Source organism: Pithys albifrons, chromosome 18 (assembly GCF_047495875.1).
Source record: "Pithys albifrons albifrons isolate INPA30051 chromosome 18, PitAlb_v1, whole genome shotgun sequence".
Lineage (NCBI taxonomy): Eukaryota > Metazoa > Chordata > Aves > Passeriformes > Thamnophilidae > Pithys > Pithys albifrons.
The window spans coordinates 9,171,658-9,188,623 of NC_092475.1; the positions used below are offsets into that span (position 1 = coordinate 9,171,658).

At 46.8% G+C, this 16,966-nt stretch overlaps 1 protein-coding gene across 1 annotated transcript; it reads left to right on the plus strand.

Annotated features, from left to right (window-relative positions):
- Window positions 1-3,871: 3,871 nt before the first annotated feature.
- Window positions 3,872-9,142, plus strand: OCSTAMP (osteoclast stimulatory transmembrane protein). Its single transcript, XM_071572793.1, has 3 exons — window positions 3,872-4,788; window positions 5,677-6,721; window positions 7,725-9,142. Exons 1-3 carry the CDS (start codon window positions 4,745-4,747, stop codon window positions 8,064-8,066), a joined length of 1,431 nt encoding a protein of 476 aa, XP_071428894.1. The 5' UTR covers window positions 3,872-4,744; the 3' UTR covers window positions 8,067-9,142.
- Window positions 9,143-16,966: the final 7,824 nt, after the last annotated feature.

A 16,966-nucleotide genomic window follows, 5' to 3' on the forward strand; every position in this document is an offset into this window, starting at 1 on the left:
CGTCACATCGTCCTGTTTGCTCTGTAGACTGAGGAGAGAAGAGCAAAGCCTGAGTCTCCTCCTGCCTTAGCTTCACCCCTGGCTTGCCCAGGAGGGAGGAGCAGGAGGGGAGTGAGCTCTCCCTCCTTGTCTGACCAAGACAGAGCCCTGTTAAGCAGTGGAGCAACGGGAAATCCCCTTGCCCAGCATCTCAGGGCTGCTCTGCTAAAGGGCCTTTGCTGGGCATACCCGAATCATTGTCCTGCCTGGCTGTGCTGGATTTGGGCACTGTTCTGCATGGATGCTCCTCATCATGCCTTAGTGAAGATGGGCTGAATGGGGAAGGGAAAATTGCTCCCTGCAGTTTGCTTTCTCAGCCAGCTGTCTGTGAACAACACAGGGTCGTTGTCCCAGGCCAGGGAACAGGCTGTGCTCTGTGGCCAGCACTGCAGGAAGGAGCCCCACTGTCCTGCTGCCCTGGAGCTGCTGCTGCTGCAAGGGATTCACATCAGTCAGCAAGGGCCTTGGGATCATCTAATTCCAAGGCTCAAAGGGTTACATCCAGTCCAGCTCCACTGCAGATATTGGGGTCACAGGTTTACTTACGGTATCAGCTCTGACTTGGTGCATCCTCATTGAATCCAGGAGGATAGTTTTACTTGGGCTTGAAAGCACAGCTGAGATCACAGAGTAGAAGTCTCCAAAAATTGCTCCCAGTGTCCTGGCATGTCTGTGGCACTGCCTGTGCAGAGACCAGAAGGTATTTCACAAATGCAACCATGGAAGGTTTATGATCTTTATGCCAACATGAGAAACTAAGGCAGAGACGGGACACGTGACTTACCCAAGGTCCACAATGGGGCCTTGGCAGACCTCGGAAAGGTGTGAGAAGCACCTGGATCATACACCTCTTTAGTCAAAGACCTGTCTGCCAGCTCTATTAGCAGTCTCTGTGTTTCCCAGGGCGGCTCCCCAGAGAATCTGGTTTAATCTGTGTGTGAACAACAGCATTACCTAATTCTGCTCCTTCATATCCAGACATTTGTGAGAGCAGGACTACTCTGACATACTTGAGTTTGAATTTAATTTTTTTTAAACAGAGATTTTAAGATTTAGTGTTTCTGGCGTTCAAAGGTGAACAGGCCTGCATGAATAATTTCTGATTCCATTTGCTGCTGCTAGTACTAACATTTGCCAAAAGCAGCAGTCAACTTCATTAGTCTTGAAGGGTCTGTGATACAAGTAGAGATAGGAAAATTCCCAGGAAAGGGTATTTCAAGTTCTATGCTAACCTCCTATAACTTTGCCTGTGTTATTTTAAAGGTACTTTGCCTGTATTATTTTAAAGGAACTTTGCCTGCCTATGCACCATTTCTCTAGGAATGTAAAAATCCAACAACCATCACAAAAGCCATTCACATTAGCAGCCTCCTTGTGAATTTTAATTAACAGGAAATGCCACTCACACATTGAAATTCAACATCCAGAATATCTCTGCTTTACTCCTTTGATGTTCCCATCCAATTCTGAGCCAACATCCACATGTTCTCCTGAGATACTTGGGAGGAAAATAATTTTCGTTTATTTACAGTAGGAAAGCATTTTGTAGTGTCTTTTATCCCAGAAGCATTCAAGTCACTTTACAAACTGTTCACACAGAAAAGCTGCTCTGTGGGTCCTTATAACAGGGAATGATTCTGGGGCTGTGCTCAGCTGATTTGCACCCAGCAGTGACACTGGAAATTCAGCAGAAAAAGTGAAAGATTCACAAAAATGAAAGCCTGGCATGACAGGGGGAATTCAGCTGTTGCAGGTTAGATAACCTTAGTTCCCACACCACATTTATCCTCCATTCACTGGAAGGATGTTGCTGGGATTTTTCTATATTTCTGGAGCAGAAACCTAAGAAGACATGATCTCACTCTGTATTACCACAAGTTGTTCATTTGCATGTGATTTTAACAAGCAAAGAACTGCCACTAATTGGCTAATCTTTCCCACACCCTCCATTTCTTGAATGGGCAAAATAACATGATCAACAGATGCTGATAGTACAGCCATGGAGAAATATCTTCAGCCTTAAATCATTCTATTTTAGCCCTCCATTCATCCTCTTTACCCAGTCATTTTTTTAAAGCTGTATAGTTCATGTACCCTGCTCTGTACCTGTTATACAGCTGGTCCTTTATGATACACCCTCTCCTATCATTGTCACCACCATGGGCTTACACTGTCATAGCAGGCTGAACCTGCACGTGTCTCAGCACTGCCCCACCTTGAACACTGCAAAGCAAAACTGGATTTAAAACCTCTGTCCTGGTGGCTACAAACTCAGTCCCCATCCCTAGTCCAGGTACAGCCAGACTCTGCTTCCTGGCTGCGATGCCAGTGAACCCTCTGTTGCCTCACAGTTCCAGCAAGCTGCTTGCAGGCATTTGGGGCTCTGTCTCCTTTAGTGTGAAAAAGTTGAAATCGATGATGTTGGAAAATTTTAAAGCTTGAGCTTTACAGAGACTGGATCTTGTCAAGAAAGGAAAGTCCCTTGATACCACCTGGGAACGGCACGGGGCAGGAAAAGGCACCTCGGAGAATCCCGGGTGTACACAGCGTTTCTCCTAATCTTCCTCAGTTTTCCTTAAAACTCTCCTACCCACAGACTTTAGTTTCTGAGCCGGAACGATCCAGACCTCGAGGTCCTTGAGCAGCGTGTGACCACAAGATGTCAGAGTTGTTTCATTGCGCTGCGCGGTCCTGCCCTGCCCGTGTTCCGCTCCCAGCCTTTGCCCGCCGTTTCCTGGGTATCCCCATGAACACGCACTCTGCTATAGAGGATAAGTTGCGGGTATAAAATGGAAGATATCCTACATCTAGTCTCTCTAGTAACACAGGCTGCAGGGATAAATTTTGAGTTGAGGCAGAAGAAAAAAATCTCAGTTTGACTTTGTAAACACTTGTTGATGCTGCCAGTTACTGCTCAGTTTCCCCACAGACTTCAGGTGCCTTTGCCAGATGATGTAGCAGACTCAGAAAAACACTCACCACAATGTTGTGGACTTGAAGGGGTTTTGTTCTTTAAAGCCTATTGCTAAATTTTTCTTTCTGCTGTCCCAGAATGCTGCCTGTGTAGCCTGGATGGGGTCCCAGGGGCTGATGTGAGTATCAGTTTGCTCTGAAGTAGAGCAAGAAAGTTTAGTCTTAGAAGAAGCTGATGAGCCTTACAGGATCTAGCTATGGACCTTTTGTGTTAGTCCCTTATAGCTGCACATTGAATTCAAGCCCTAATTCATGGCCTGTGCAAGCAATTGCTATGGATGCTCCAAACAAACAGCACTTTCTTTCCTGCCCGCCTGGCTGGTGCCTCTTCCCGGCTGGAGCCAGTCAGAGTTTCTTATTCGTCCTCTGTGCTCCAGGGCACCAGGAGGAAAGCTTTGCTCCACCAGCCACACAGGAAAAACAAAAGCTCTAACTGCAAAGCAGAGTTGTTGAGAGGAGCAGCAAAGGCAGAAGGGACCTTGTCTGGTGCCTGCAGGAAGGGCAGAGGAGGGAGGCAGAGGTTTGCTCTGTCTGTTGTGCTCGTTATTCCTTGTCTTCCAACAAATGCTGCTGCCCTGGGGTCTGGCCATGTCCCCTGGGGAAGGTGCTGCTCTCCAACCTCTCTCTGGAGGGCAGAGCCCCACGTGCTTTGTCTCCAGGGGTGGACTGGACAGGGCTGACCTCCAGCCCTTTGCCCTTTCCCACCCAGGGGAGCATGAGAACGTCCCGGGGGCCCAGTGGTTCCCAGCTGGAGGAAGGGCTCAGCTCAGCATGAGACAGCAGGTCCCTTGTAAGGAATGAGTTCAGCTGGATGAGCTGTGTCACCTTTGCCCACAAGTCATGGCTTAGTGTGGGAGTGTCTGGCAAAGGGGCAGGTTTGGTGAGAGCCAGGGAAGGCTCCTGTAAATCCACGAGCCTGTAAGTGAGGAGTAAACACCATGGTTGGTTCTTGTCATCTGGTGAGCAATTTTGGGGACTGGAGCTCTGTGCCCTGCACATCCTGGGAGCCAGGAGAGTTCATCCTGTGGGAACTGCACCTCCTGCTCTGTACATCTGGGAGCTTCTCAACAGTTTGGGAATCCTGACTATGGCTGGGTTTTCTCTGGAGTGGATTTGCTGGCTATAGGGAATTGGGAAAACTTCAAGTTTGAAGGTTCATCTTCCTCTGCTAGGATGATGAGATGAGCCCTGAAGCAGTCTGTGAACCCTGCACACAGTCTCAGCAGGGAGAAGCAGCCTGTCAAAGCAGAGGTTTGCTGGATCCTGCCATGCCCTCTGTGCCATGACTGATGTCTGAAAGAGGAAAAGCTCCTCTTCACTCTGAGAGAGATTCCAGCCCTGCTGCTCGCTGATGGGCAGTGAGGAGTAGTCATCTGATTGCCCAACAAGGGATGGTGACACCCCACGTTCCTTGTGATGCTTGTTCCATCTTCGTCAGCCCATATGTTATTGACTCATTTTTTTCAGCTATGTGTCATGTAAATAAGCCTTCTCTGCAACAACAGCAAGACCAGAAGAGGTGTAAAGCCCAAGCAGTGCTGTGCATCCTGACTCTGTTCCAAAATGGTGTTATTTCCCTGGCTTCACACACCAGCTTTGCCAGTGTTGCTGATCTGAATAATCATTTTTTTTTTTTTGAGTCCTGGCTCTCTGGTGCTGCCTTGGTTTCCTATCCTGCCTCTCCTAACTGCCACATCCAGGATTCTCTCTCAGAGCAGTAAGGCACAGGAGTATGGAGAGGTTTCAAGCACATCTGAGGTACCTCACTGCTGCTGGGTATGTAGTGTCTTCTTTAATCCTTCTCTTTCCCTGTGTCTTAATAACTGTTGTACAGTCTTTTTCCACTGAAAACCTCCTTTGCTAGTCAAAACTCTCCCTCAAAGGATAGCTGAGGCTGCTGTCAAGCAGTAGATGAGCATTGCCTGGCTGGGGACAGGCTCTTCTCCCCACCAGGTTTTCTGGTCTCCCGAGAGTCACTCCAGATGCAAGGCCTGAGAAATTATATTCTTTCCCAAATGTTTGTTTCCATTAGACATTTAAATAGCTTTATGGGACATTTCATTCTGTCTGTATTGGCCAAATTCTTGTCCTTGGAGATTTCTTCTGGCCCTGCAGCTTCAGTATGAAACTGTTTTCTCTGATCAGTTCTATTTGTTGCACTTAAACCTGCAGATTTGTGTTTGGCCTCCCCTTAAGAGGCAGGGAGAGCAGAAACCCCACTTGTCCATGTAACACCTTGTAAATACAGAGCTGGTCTAACAAGTTCTGCAGCAGCCCGGAGCCTCCTCTTTCTCCCTCCAACATCCTTTAAAGAACCACTCAAGGCACATTCAGCCACTGCCAATGAGTTGACCCCTCTGAATGACACTGCTATGGTTTTAATAGAATAACACAATGCTTGCCTGTGCTTGCATTAAAGAAGGAGCAGTTGCATTGTACTTGGTACTTGATCTTTCAAGAAATGCCTTGAACTTCCCTGCCCTGCTGCTCGCAGGGGAGATCTCAGTACCAGCTACTCAGCTTAGCAGGAAAGTAAGGGTGAGACCAGAGGCACTCAGAGAAAGACACTATGAAGACTCATGAGTGATCATCTCAAGAAAACTCCCTATTTAGTGTGTTTATGTACTTCCTCCTCTAACCCCCATGTACTTGTTCTTTTTACAGGATGAGAGCCTGTGTCTACTGTGAAGACTTTCTGTTCCCAAAGGTGTACAGAATCATGGCAGACCTATGGTGGGTTTACTCCAAACCTGTCCCAGCAGATGGCAGAGAGCTGTGGACCTTGTTTCTGCAGTGTTCCTGCATTACAGCAGTGATAGGAGGCCTCTTTTACAACTGGATGTTTGCTTCCCTGGAGTATTCCTGGCATTTCTCCATTGCAATGTCCATCTCCTTCAGTCTGCTCCTTCTCCTGACCCTTTTCTTGGTGCATCCTGCCCGTTGTGTCTTCAGTATGATCATGCCTACGTTAGGTACCAAACAAGGCCGGAAGCTTCTCTTGTCCACCTGCATCATGATCGCAGTGGTGAACATAACACCCAACATCATAAGCAACATTAAAACCATACTGCAGGTTATTAAGTGCATCTGCAAGAATTCCTCTGATAGTCTTCTGAACTCAACTGCTCTGCTGGAGAGAGCTTCCCGGGAGTTTGGGGATGCAATTCAAGAAACTGTTCATTCATCAACCATTTATAGGCCTATGAATGGACGTTTTCAGTTTGCATTGCTTCAGAACACCCCCTTGATATACAAACAAATGGGCCTTGCTGGTGAGAAAATTAGTAGGGACTTTTTGTCTGTTGAGGTACTGGTCAAAGACTCTGTACGAGTAGGCAACAGGCTGATTGCTGGTTTCTCCGTGCTCTACCTCTGCTTTGAGTCCATCTGGTATTTGAAAAACTATCTCACCAACCTCAGCTTTGACAATTTTTACATCACCAAGAACCTGGAGCATTTAGCTGTGGACAGAAAAGCAGCTCATCTGTTGATGGGCCCATCCAAAAACCTCCTCCGACCAACAGGCTTGAAGTTGTCCCGGGAAGAAGCGATGCTGTGCCTCATGCAGGCCATGCTGCTCACCGTGCCCCTGATGCTGATGCTGGTGGTGATGGTGATGGATCACTTTGCATTCAGCGTGGCAGACACTGCGCTGAGAAAGGCAGCTCAGTTCTCCATGGTGCCTGTCACCCTCCACATCAAATACAAGGTAAGTGCTGGGGTCCACTCTCCTGCCCTCCACGGGGACCCTGTTGTGTCACATCATAGGAGGTGGTGGTGGGGATTGCAGTCTTTGTATCCTTATTTGCAAACACAATCCTAACTTCCCTCCCCAGCAGCCGGGTGGAAGAGCAACAGGCTTGGCGGGGAGAAGGCAGAGGCACAACCTCAATTGCTCCTTCCAGTGCAACAAATAACAGCAGGCACCCGCTCCAAATTGCAGCTCCTTGGGAGTGAGAAGGGGAACAAACAGTGCCTCATGCTGCAAAGACACTGCTAGCAGCAGGCAGTCAGACATCCTTGTGTCTCCAGGTCCCTTCCCTGGGCAAGGTAGAGGAGTGGGAGTCCCTGTGGCACTGTCCCCCCACTGCAGAGCAAGTGCAAGCCCAAAAGGAAGGGGGAAGCTGATGAACACTGAGGATGTCTCCTCATCTTATTGACTGGCTGTTTTTAAAGTAGAAAGCCCCACTCGCTGGCTTCGATGGAACCAGTGGATTTTCGTCACCATGTGCAATCCTTTTGACAAACCTCTCCAGCTTGTATTTCAATATACTTTGTCTGGACTAGTTTCGGTTTGGTGTTTTAGCCTCCCTCTTCTGTCACACAGCTTGCTTCACTCCCAAACCTCAGGGTCCTTAGCTGAGACACCTGTTTATGATGGATTTACAGGAAAATAATCAGGGCTTAGAAAAAGTCTCTAATATTCAGATATGCAGCCACTAATACTGCTGCCTGGATGATACCTTTCACCATAAATCTCAGACAGTCAATACTTGTTATAATCTCTGTAACAGCAGATAAAGATGACAGATGGCACTGGGTCTCACCATGCCGAGTACTCAGCACCTGCACATCACCCTGTTACTCTCACTTCAATGTCCTTTTCTTAGTGCTATAAGGTGATTCCACATCCCCAGGCTGATATTTCTGTTGTAACCAGTGGATTTTCATTTGTTCATATTCCATTTACCTTTTAACTCTCCTTATTTCAGGCTAAAATAGGGATCCTGCCCTTTCTTTTCAAAGTTTTTGGGCTTCCTTCTGAGGAATTACCACTTCAGGATTTTGAGAAGAACTACCACCATCATCTGATCTTCAGCTCCGCCCACTGCAGGATCAGCCCTGCAGTGCCTCCCAACCCCTCCGTACTTCTCGTTGTGGGGCTGCTGTTCTGCATCCTTTACTCCACTGTGTTCCTGGAAACCTACGCACGCCGCCTGTGCCGAAAAATCGCAGCCTCCTTCTTCCAGAGCTGGGAGGAGAAGCGAGTGCTTTACCTCTACAAGAAGCTGGCCAGGAGGCAAGAGAAGGAGCAAAACTGTGTGAAGAACTAAGGGTGATTTTGGAAATCAAGGGGGTGATTTTGGAAATCACTGCCTGAGACCTGTGGCAGTGGCTTGGCACAGGCTTCTGCAACAGGATCACACATTTAATTTTCCAGAGTTAGAGAAGTTTTTGGAGTCCATGAAAAACACATTTGAAAGAAAAAGTTGAAGTGTCACATTTTGCATTAATTTGAGAAAAATTGATAAATTTCCTCTTTTTTCTTTCTTTTTTTTTTCTTATCTAAAAGGTGCGGACTCAGCTGTTCCAGGAATGGTGGGAGATGGCTCATAGGACTACGAACATGACTGCAGCATTAGGCAACGCTAACTGGGAAATACAAGGGAGTTGGGGTGGGGGAAGAGTTCATTTACATTTACCTCCTCACCACATCCATGCTGGAAGAAATGCACATTTCCTTTCTTTCTCAAGTTATACCTTCAGGCAGCAAGAAAAGAAACTCATTTAACTTGATTAATTTAATTTTCAATATGTTTTTCTTTACAGTTTCAGGCATAGAAACCTGGGTAGACTGGATAAATTTAGAAGATGGTTTATGCACCTAAGAAAGTGTCATTTCAGCCTGCTGAAGTAAATTCAAGACCAATATGATCATGAGAGGCACATCCTGGGCACGGGTGGTGGTGGAAATCAGCACATGAGAACTTAACAAAATATCTTCAAAATGGCTGCCCAAAATAAAATATAAATAAAATAGCTGAAGGACTTAAGAAGAGGATGAGAGCAGCCAATAAAGATCAATCTGGGTGGTGGTCTCCATTCTCAAGTAACAAGTGCCAGGATGAGAGAGTAAACAGTCTCAAGCTGTGCCAGGGGAGGTTTTGATTGGATATTAGGAAAAATTTCATCAAGGCTTGTCAAGCACTGGAACAGGCTACCCAGGGCAGTGGTGGGGTCACCATCCCTGGAAGGATTTACAGGACATGTAGATGTGGCACTTGGGAACGTGGTTTAGTGGTGGCCTTGGCAGTGCTGGGGTGATGGTTGGACTTGATGGTTCTAAATGTTGGGTTGTTTCAAATTCAGAAACTATGTAATTGTATCCAAAATTAATAAATCCATCACTAGGGCAGCATCTGAAGTGTGTTATTTTTAACAGTGACGCAGATTGGACACCTCTGTAAGGGCAGGAGCCAGAGGGGGAAGTAACTCCATGCCAGGTTAAAAACAAAGCAACTTCACAGCTTAATTTCTCCCAAGTATCTCTGTTATTTTCTTCTTTTCTTCCATTAAAGTCTTCATAAGGTAATTATTTGACATAATGAACCTCAATGAGATTAAATTATGGAAGTGAAGTGGCAGCTGCTGCCAGATGCACCAAATTTTCTCAGCTTCTGAAGTACTTGAAGCAAGTAGGTCTGGATTATATTTTTGTAAGCATCTATCTAAGAAAACCCCGGTGTATTCATCTCCCCAGGTTTCTTAATTCCCTGCTGTTGTGATGATTAATCCAAGTATCTTTCTGCCTTTACAGCAACAGGGGTCTTTGTCATGGAGTTTCTGTAGCAAATGCCCTGTGCTCTCCTGTTTGGGGGAAAGCAAAAAGGTTTCCACTGAGTAGCCAAAATTATCTGGAGTCAGGGGTTAAAATAGCTGGGAGAAGAGAGGAGCCCCTTCAGCCAGCAAACCATCTCAGCAGCATGTTGCCTTCCAACAAGAACATCTTTTCAAAAAGTTTTTCCTTGGATAAAACTTTCCTTCCTTATCTTTTTGGCAGGAGAGGAGCATTAAGGACGAGCTTGTGCAGCACATCAGTCATGTTGTCCCTGGTGCTGAATTGGGCTGTGATGCTATCCCCAGTCAGGGAAGCTGGCAGGAGGCAAGAGCTACTGGAAATTGCTTTGCTCTCCTGAGAGGAGTTGTTCCTCAGCCAGACAAAGGTGTGACAAAACAGCAAACATTACCATTATAGACTGTACTGCATGCTGGAGAGTTGAGCTGCCTCATCAGGGTTTGCTTAATGGTGCAACAGAGAAATGCTGAACAGATGAACCAGCAGGCAACATTAATTTATTCATATATTTTTTTATTAAGTATGACTAATGTACAAGCCTTGTTATTTATTAAGGGATTTTCATTCCTCTGAGCCCTTCCATACTCCCACTCTCACTCCTGTTCATTGTGGTTCTCGTTGCCTTCGCTTTCACTCAGCACATCCCTCTTGTCCCACAGGCAAGAGGATGCAGGGACCAAGGCTTTGCCCTGTGTCACTGTCACCCACCAGACCCCAGTGCTGGGTCTGGATCCCACGAGGTGGGTCCTGAGCGTCCACTTCCTCCATGGGGAAAATGCCTGCTGGTCAATGCTGCTCCAACTTACTTACTGTCTCTGACTGCATTCTGCAGGGAAAGGTTTCACTACATCTGGCTTCTAGGTAGGGATATTTGTGAAGTTGAAAGGTGTAGTGAGGTAGAGGCAGGGCTGGGGTGCTCTGGAGGGCTGGGGAGCTTCCTTGCACTTGTTAAGGTTTGAGGCTTCTTAATTAGCCAAAGAAAATCACAAGAGAGAAAGGCCCATGGATTGCTCTTTTCTCCAGGAGTGCAATAAGCCCAGGGCTCAGAAAGACAATTGCACATGGGACAGCTTTTACCCTGAAGTCCCTGATTCCCTTGGAGTTTTGTGGTGTATTTTACTGGATTTTTCATAGGTGAAATATTTTCTAAGTTCCTGCTTATAGCTGGCTGGCAGGCAAGAATGGATGGCCTTAATATAGCGAGGAGCAAGTGCAAGTTATTCTGCTCAGACAGTCTCTAGGAAAGATCTCAAAAACAGCCACAAATCTGCATTTACCAGAGCAGACAGCCAAGCAAACAAAAGCCTCTCTCCACACGTATTTCCTGATTTTTAAGCAAACTCCTTTTGTATTGAGTTTTTCCTATATATAGTATTTGCACTGTAATTGCAATGGAGAAGCAAGACTTCCACGCACCAAACTTTAGAGAAGGAAGTATTAATGAACACAAATAAAAGAAAATAAAAGCTATTTCATAGTGTTGTGCATGCAATTCATAGCAAGAGTTTTCCTAGTCCTGGCTCTTTTGAATGCAGATTGTGCCAGGGTTTTGTTCTGAAATCAATGCCTCACATTTCACAACAGGAAATTTCCAAATTAGATGTAACAGGCCTTCAGCCTGCAACAAAAACAGTTGAAATGAGGTAGAAGCAACACTGGTTATCCCAGAAGGCTGGTAAAACTGGGATGTGGATACAGAAGCCAATCCTCCAGGCACCTTTCTCATTCCCTGGTTTCCAGAACTCTGTGCAGATCACTGACTTCTCTCTCTTCAGGCACTCAGAGAGGCCCTGAGATGTGTGACTTCAGCAAGCAGCTCCGGTGGCTCACAGGGTGGTACATTGTGGAGATGCTGAGGAAATGGAGTTAGTTCACCTCCAGCCCTTCACAGCCCTTCCCAAGGACTGAGGCAGAAGCAGTTCTGTATTTCTCTGCTGATGAGCAATTGAGGAAATGAAATTGCCAGAAGGGATGGTTTAAGCACACAAATACATAGTGAAAGAAAGTACCTTGTTTCCACACATTTCTTACTTATATGCTTTTTCAGTCCAACTCTCTGTAATTCCTCATCCTATCTGGAAATAGCTAGAGAGATGCCCTTGTATCTGAGATGGGAAGAGAAGCTAATTCTGTGTATTTATTTCCCAAAAGATGCAAAATAAAAAGCCCAGCAGTATTACCAGTCAGAGGTGATTCATGGCTCACATACCAGGTTTTCCTTTGAAGTAGGCTGGGAAACTGAAATGGCCAAGTTAAAAGGCTGAAAGCTTCTTCTTGCATTAATAGGAAGTATGTCGGGGCTGTCCAGAGGATGAACTGGGAACTCTGCGAATTACAGGAAGGAGCAGATCAAGCCAAGGGCTTGGCTGGGATGGGATGAATCATCTTCTCCTTTTACCAGGGGAGAGAAGAAATTGCTTCATGTGCCTGGTGCTTTGTGCTCTGCACTATCAGGGCATCAGCAACTCCAAGTTCACAACCCCACTATGATGTGTCTATGGGACAGGAGGAATTTTGGTTCCATCCAGACCTTTCCTAAAAATAGGTGCCTAAACCCACTGTGCTCTCAGGAGCAGCTGATGCTGCATGCGTGGTCCTGGGCTTTGGGGGAATCAAAGAATAAAAATATAAAATAAAACTAAATTTAAAATACAAACAAAAAGGAGGTGAGTGTGGTGCTCTTGACAGGGCTGATGGCAGGAAGGAACTTTCTCTGGCATTAGAACAAATTCATCTCAGATTAGAGAGAGCTTTGTCCTCTGGCTGGACACTGCCATGAGCAGTGCACACAGGAAAGCCTGAAAAAATATTTGAAACCATTAATTGGGCAGAAGAGGCTGCTGAGCAGCAAGAGCTGCTGCAATTTCACCCGCTGTTCTTTCAGACTAACTGTAGCAGCTCTGAGGAGTGGATCAGTGCTGGTGGATATGAGCCACATCTTTGGGAGAACACCCACAGCAGCAGGATCAGAGAGGTGAGTTTTAGTCAGGCTTCTTTCTGTCCTTTCATGCCCTAGACAGTTGTGCAGTGATGGAGTTTGGTGGTTGAGTTCAGTGATGAAGAACTTTACAGACACCACTTCCAGTGGTTCCTGGGAGTTTGGATTGGTGCTGACTAAGGACTTGGAGCATTTTGTCACCCCTGTGGTGGAGGTACTGTCAGTGCACAGGCATTTCTTGGGAAAGGTGAAGGGCACCCTGTCACAGCATGAACCCCAGACCTGAATTCCAGGTGAAGGTGGTCTCATGTTTCCTGTTGCATGTCTTGGCTCTGCCTGCATGGAAGGGGAGCAGAAACAGAGCTAGAAGCTCGTGTGCTCCCCTCAGGCAGGGCTCATCAGGTGTGCAACGTGGTGCTCTACCAAGTGCTTATTGCTACAGTATTATGGCTTTGATATTTAGATGTCACAGAATATGAAATAACCCATAATTACAATCTAATTGTTCTGCCAGAGTTTTATTCTTTCATTATATTGCATGCAGAGCTTTTGTCTCCCTTCAGTATCATTGCTGCTATTATCCCCCCAGGTCGTCCCTCCAGCACCGCATCCACCCTGAGTGCTGTTCCTGGAACTGCCTATGGCTGTCCAGACCCCAGGCACATCCTACCCTGAACACTGTCCTTGGGATGAGCATTGACATGAGTGATTTACGTAGGATGTGATGCAGCCAGTGCCCAAAAGGCACATTTTTCACAGCACAGCTCCTAGTCCTGCTAGTTCTGGCAAAGGCTTAGCTTTGGTCACTCAAACCAAAGTTTCCTTTTACAGCCATTGAAACTCTGGAAAGACTGGGACTTCATGCTGACTTGATGCTGTGGGCGAAGCCTCCAGCCCTGGAGAAGCCACGGGGGTGTGCAGGTGATTTCATGAATGCTGGGCTCAGCAGGAGGGAAAGGGCACTTTGGGCTCATTCTCCTACATCCAAATTGCCACCAGGCTCCCACAGCCAGCCCGGAGACAGCACTGCTGGTGACATGAGACAAGGCAGGGAATCCCTTGGCACTCAGGATGACAATGTTTGTTTTCATAGGCTTTGTAAAACGCATTCTCTCCTGTGCTCCCTTGGCCTTGCTCAAGCCAAATGCCTGCAGCTATAGGGGTTTAAGAGTGAGGGGAAAGTGGCAACCCAAGACCTGCACAGAGCATCTTTTCCCATGCAGTTTGGTTCATTCACTTAACAAATCGACAAATTGATCCAATGTATATTACTGCAGATAGATTTTTTTTTTTTTTTTGCTATTCAGGCTATTCAGGGCTTCCAGAAGCTACTTGGAGCAGAGTCTGAAGAATGTACCTATTAAAATGTTAATATGGACAGTTCACAAAAAAACTGTTCTCAGAAATGATAACTTAACTTGGGATGCTCCTGCCCATATGAGGCAACTGCTGACATGAGGGACTGAGCCTGGAGTGCAGGCAGGCAGCATCTATCACACTTACAGGTCAGAAGAAGAATAGCCTATTCCTCCTCTATTATGAAAAATTTACCCCTGTGGCTGAAAGGTGACCTCCTCATGCTCTCCTGTGTCAGTGAACAACTGCTGCATTGGTCCACCTGTGTGATATTTTGATTAAAAGACAACTTGCATAACACTGGCCAAGAGAAGGCAACATGGTCCCTGCTCCCAGGAGTAGAGGGCTACCTCCTTTCAGGCTCCAGGATCTGAATCTGGATTTGCAATGACTACATGTTGATATTTCTGTGGAAAAATCAGCAAACGTCACCTATAAACGTATTAAAAATGCCTACCCTCTTATTCTTCAGGGGGGCAAAACCTAGTACTGTGGCAGTACTTCTCTCTCCTTTGTCTTTCTGATTGAGCAATAACTGCTGCTCCTGTCAGACTGACTCATACCCCATCTCTAATAGCACTTGTCAGCCCTCAGGCTGCTTTGCAGAGCCATGAGCACCTTCCTGCCTGGTCCTTGCCAAGCTGCAGGAGCGCAAAGATGGGAATCACTTCCCCACCATCACTTGCAATTCAAAATTTTGCCTTTGCCGAAGGCCCTAAACCCTGTACCAGTCCCTCAAAACCACTTGTGGCTTCTGTCATTCCACATCTCCACATTCACTTGCACTGTGTAGATGCAGTCTCTGACCCAGCTCTAACAGCAGAAGTTTTATGGGTTTAATATTTGTAGGTTATGAAACCACAGGGAATGGAGAGGTGTTTATCACAGATTTGGGTAAGAAGATCACTTTCTCCCACCTTTGTTTATTAAATACATGAAGCCACAGAGGTCTTTTCCACATAGAGGACTAAGTGAGCTCCCAGAGAGGCTGAGAGAGAGGGATGAGCTGCCAAGAGGAATGCATGAGGTGATATCAGTGGAGAAGGAAATGCTGAAGTTTGTTAAAAGAACATAAAATGGAACGTTAGTTAAAAGAATCAATGTCTCTGGCCATCAAAACATTTAGATTTAAGACAAGCTAGAAAAAATATTTAATATAAGTATCAAGCTGGGTGGCCTTTTAAATACAAGCCTCAGTCACATCCTGAACATTACAGTTACTGAAGGAGCCTGCAATGGGAATGTTAACCAGTCGCCACAGCAAACTCACCGTTTTGTCAACAAATGTCTTACTGGTGAGTGTGTCAGGCACAGAACCCTTCCCAGCCCCAGACTGGTGATGGACACAGGGACCAGCTCAGGGAACAGCAGGAGGAGCTGCTTCAGCCTGGTGATTTAGCAGTGCTGTTATCACTGCACTAATAGCTGCTGGATTGTCAGTGCCACAGAGCAAAGCAGCCAGGGAAATAATTATCCACAATGATCCTTCACAGTGTTCCAGGTTGAACCAAAACAAAAGCTTTCTCTAGTGTCTGCAGGGATTTGTTTTGTTTTTGTTTCCTGATCCCACAAAGCCTAGAATGGGTTTGAGGAAGAAAAGGAACCCCAGCTTCCCCCTCAGGATGTGTAAGCTGCGTTTATGCCTTCTCCTCTCCCACGTGCAGTCCATGTCTGGAGGACACCCAGCATCACTAGAGACAGCAGCAGTCTGATGAAGTGCTGGAATTCGGTCTGTGCTACTGTCTCTCCAGAGCAGTGGAGTGTGGAAATGCTTGAGTTATGTGAGGAAACACACGTTCACACTCCCCATCCTTCCCACAAACACAGGGAGGACCTGCTGTGCCTCCCAAAGCCAGAGCTGTAGAGGGCAGAGATGTGGGGCCGGCTGGGACACAGACAGGACCTGGTGCAGGCTGCCAGCAGAGCCCTAAGGAAAGGAAATGGAAAGAGAAGAACAGAATATTTGTCCTTTAACACTGATGCAAAGTTGAATTAAACATCATGGGAGGTAGTGAAAACTACAGGGATTGTCCTCTCTGGAGCCACAGGGCAGCATAAGGTTTCCCAGAGAAAAGGGGAAAATACTGTTTGCCACAGCAAGCCAAAGCCTGGGGACAGAAAGCTGCTTTCTGGGGTGAGGCAAAAGGCATTTTATTCACCCAGGTTTGTACAGCCCAGGTTTATAAATTTCCCTGTGAAATGCTAAAATTGAATCACCCAGCATCAGGACAATCCTTCACATGCTTTGGATATGTGCCTCAATGTCTGGGATTAACAGGACATCTTTGATTCTAATTGAAATCTAATCTAATAAAAAAGCAAACTCTCCCCCTGTCCTTTCCTCCACTCCAAAGGTTAGGGGACCCTTAGCACTTTAGCCCTACAAACACAATTGCTCTTTCAATATGAAAATGTATTTTCTGGCAGATTGCACAGATGTCAGGAGCAAGTACAGAGCTGGGACCAAATTCTGACTACTGCTGTCCATCCGGGAGACACTGGATCTCCCAGCCTAACCATCAGGGAGACCCCAGCCTCATTGCTGGAAAGATACACGATCTCCCAGTCCAGAAATGGGTAAGCTTTCTACTGAAGAAGGGACACTGATGTGCTTGTTTGGGACAAGGATGGCTAGAGAAAAGACAGCACAGGGAGGTCACTATGTCATGTTCAGGGAAGGTATTCCTCTGCCCCAACCCCAGGGAAACCGGAAAGGCTATGGATCTCAGTGCCATCACTCTGGTCCCATCCTCCTGTGGATGAGGAAGGAAGGACTCATCTTCATGTCTCCTTGCCCAGGGAGGGAGCAGTGGAGCCTTTGGCTGGGATGGGAACAGAAGGCACCCACAGTCAGGGAGTGCTGTAGTGGACCCACTCATTGCTGGGTACTCTCAGCCCCTCTGTCTCTGCACCCTGGGGTCTTTAACCTGCAACCCCCATCCTCTGCCTGGGCTCCTTCCTCCTCCTCCTTCTCCTCCTCCTCCTCCTCTTCGGCTTCGCGGTGCGCTAGGACCCGGCGGGCGAAGGCGGGGGATGCAGGCGGGAGGCGATGGGGGGTCCCGGAGGTGGAGGTAGCCCTGCGG

Coding starts and splice junctions, on each gene's coding strand:
- OCSTAMP (XM_071572793.1), top strand. CDS start 4,745: ATGGAGAGGTTTCAAGCACATCTGAGGTACCTCACTGCTGCTGG. Junction 4,789..5,676: donor AGGTACCTCACTGCTGCTGG/GTATGTAGTGTC, acceptor TTCTTTTTACAG/GATGAGAGCCTGTGTCTACT. Junction 6,722..7,724: donor CCCTCCACATCAAATACAAG/GTAAGTGCTGGG, acceptor TCCTTATTTCAG/GCTAAAATAGGGATCCTGCC.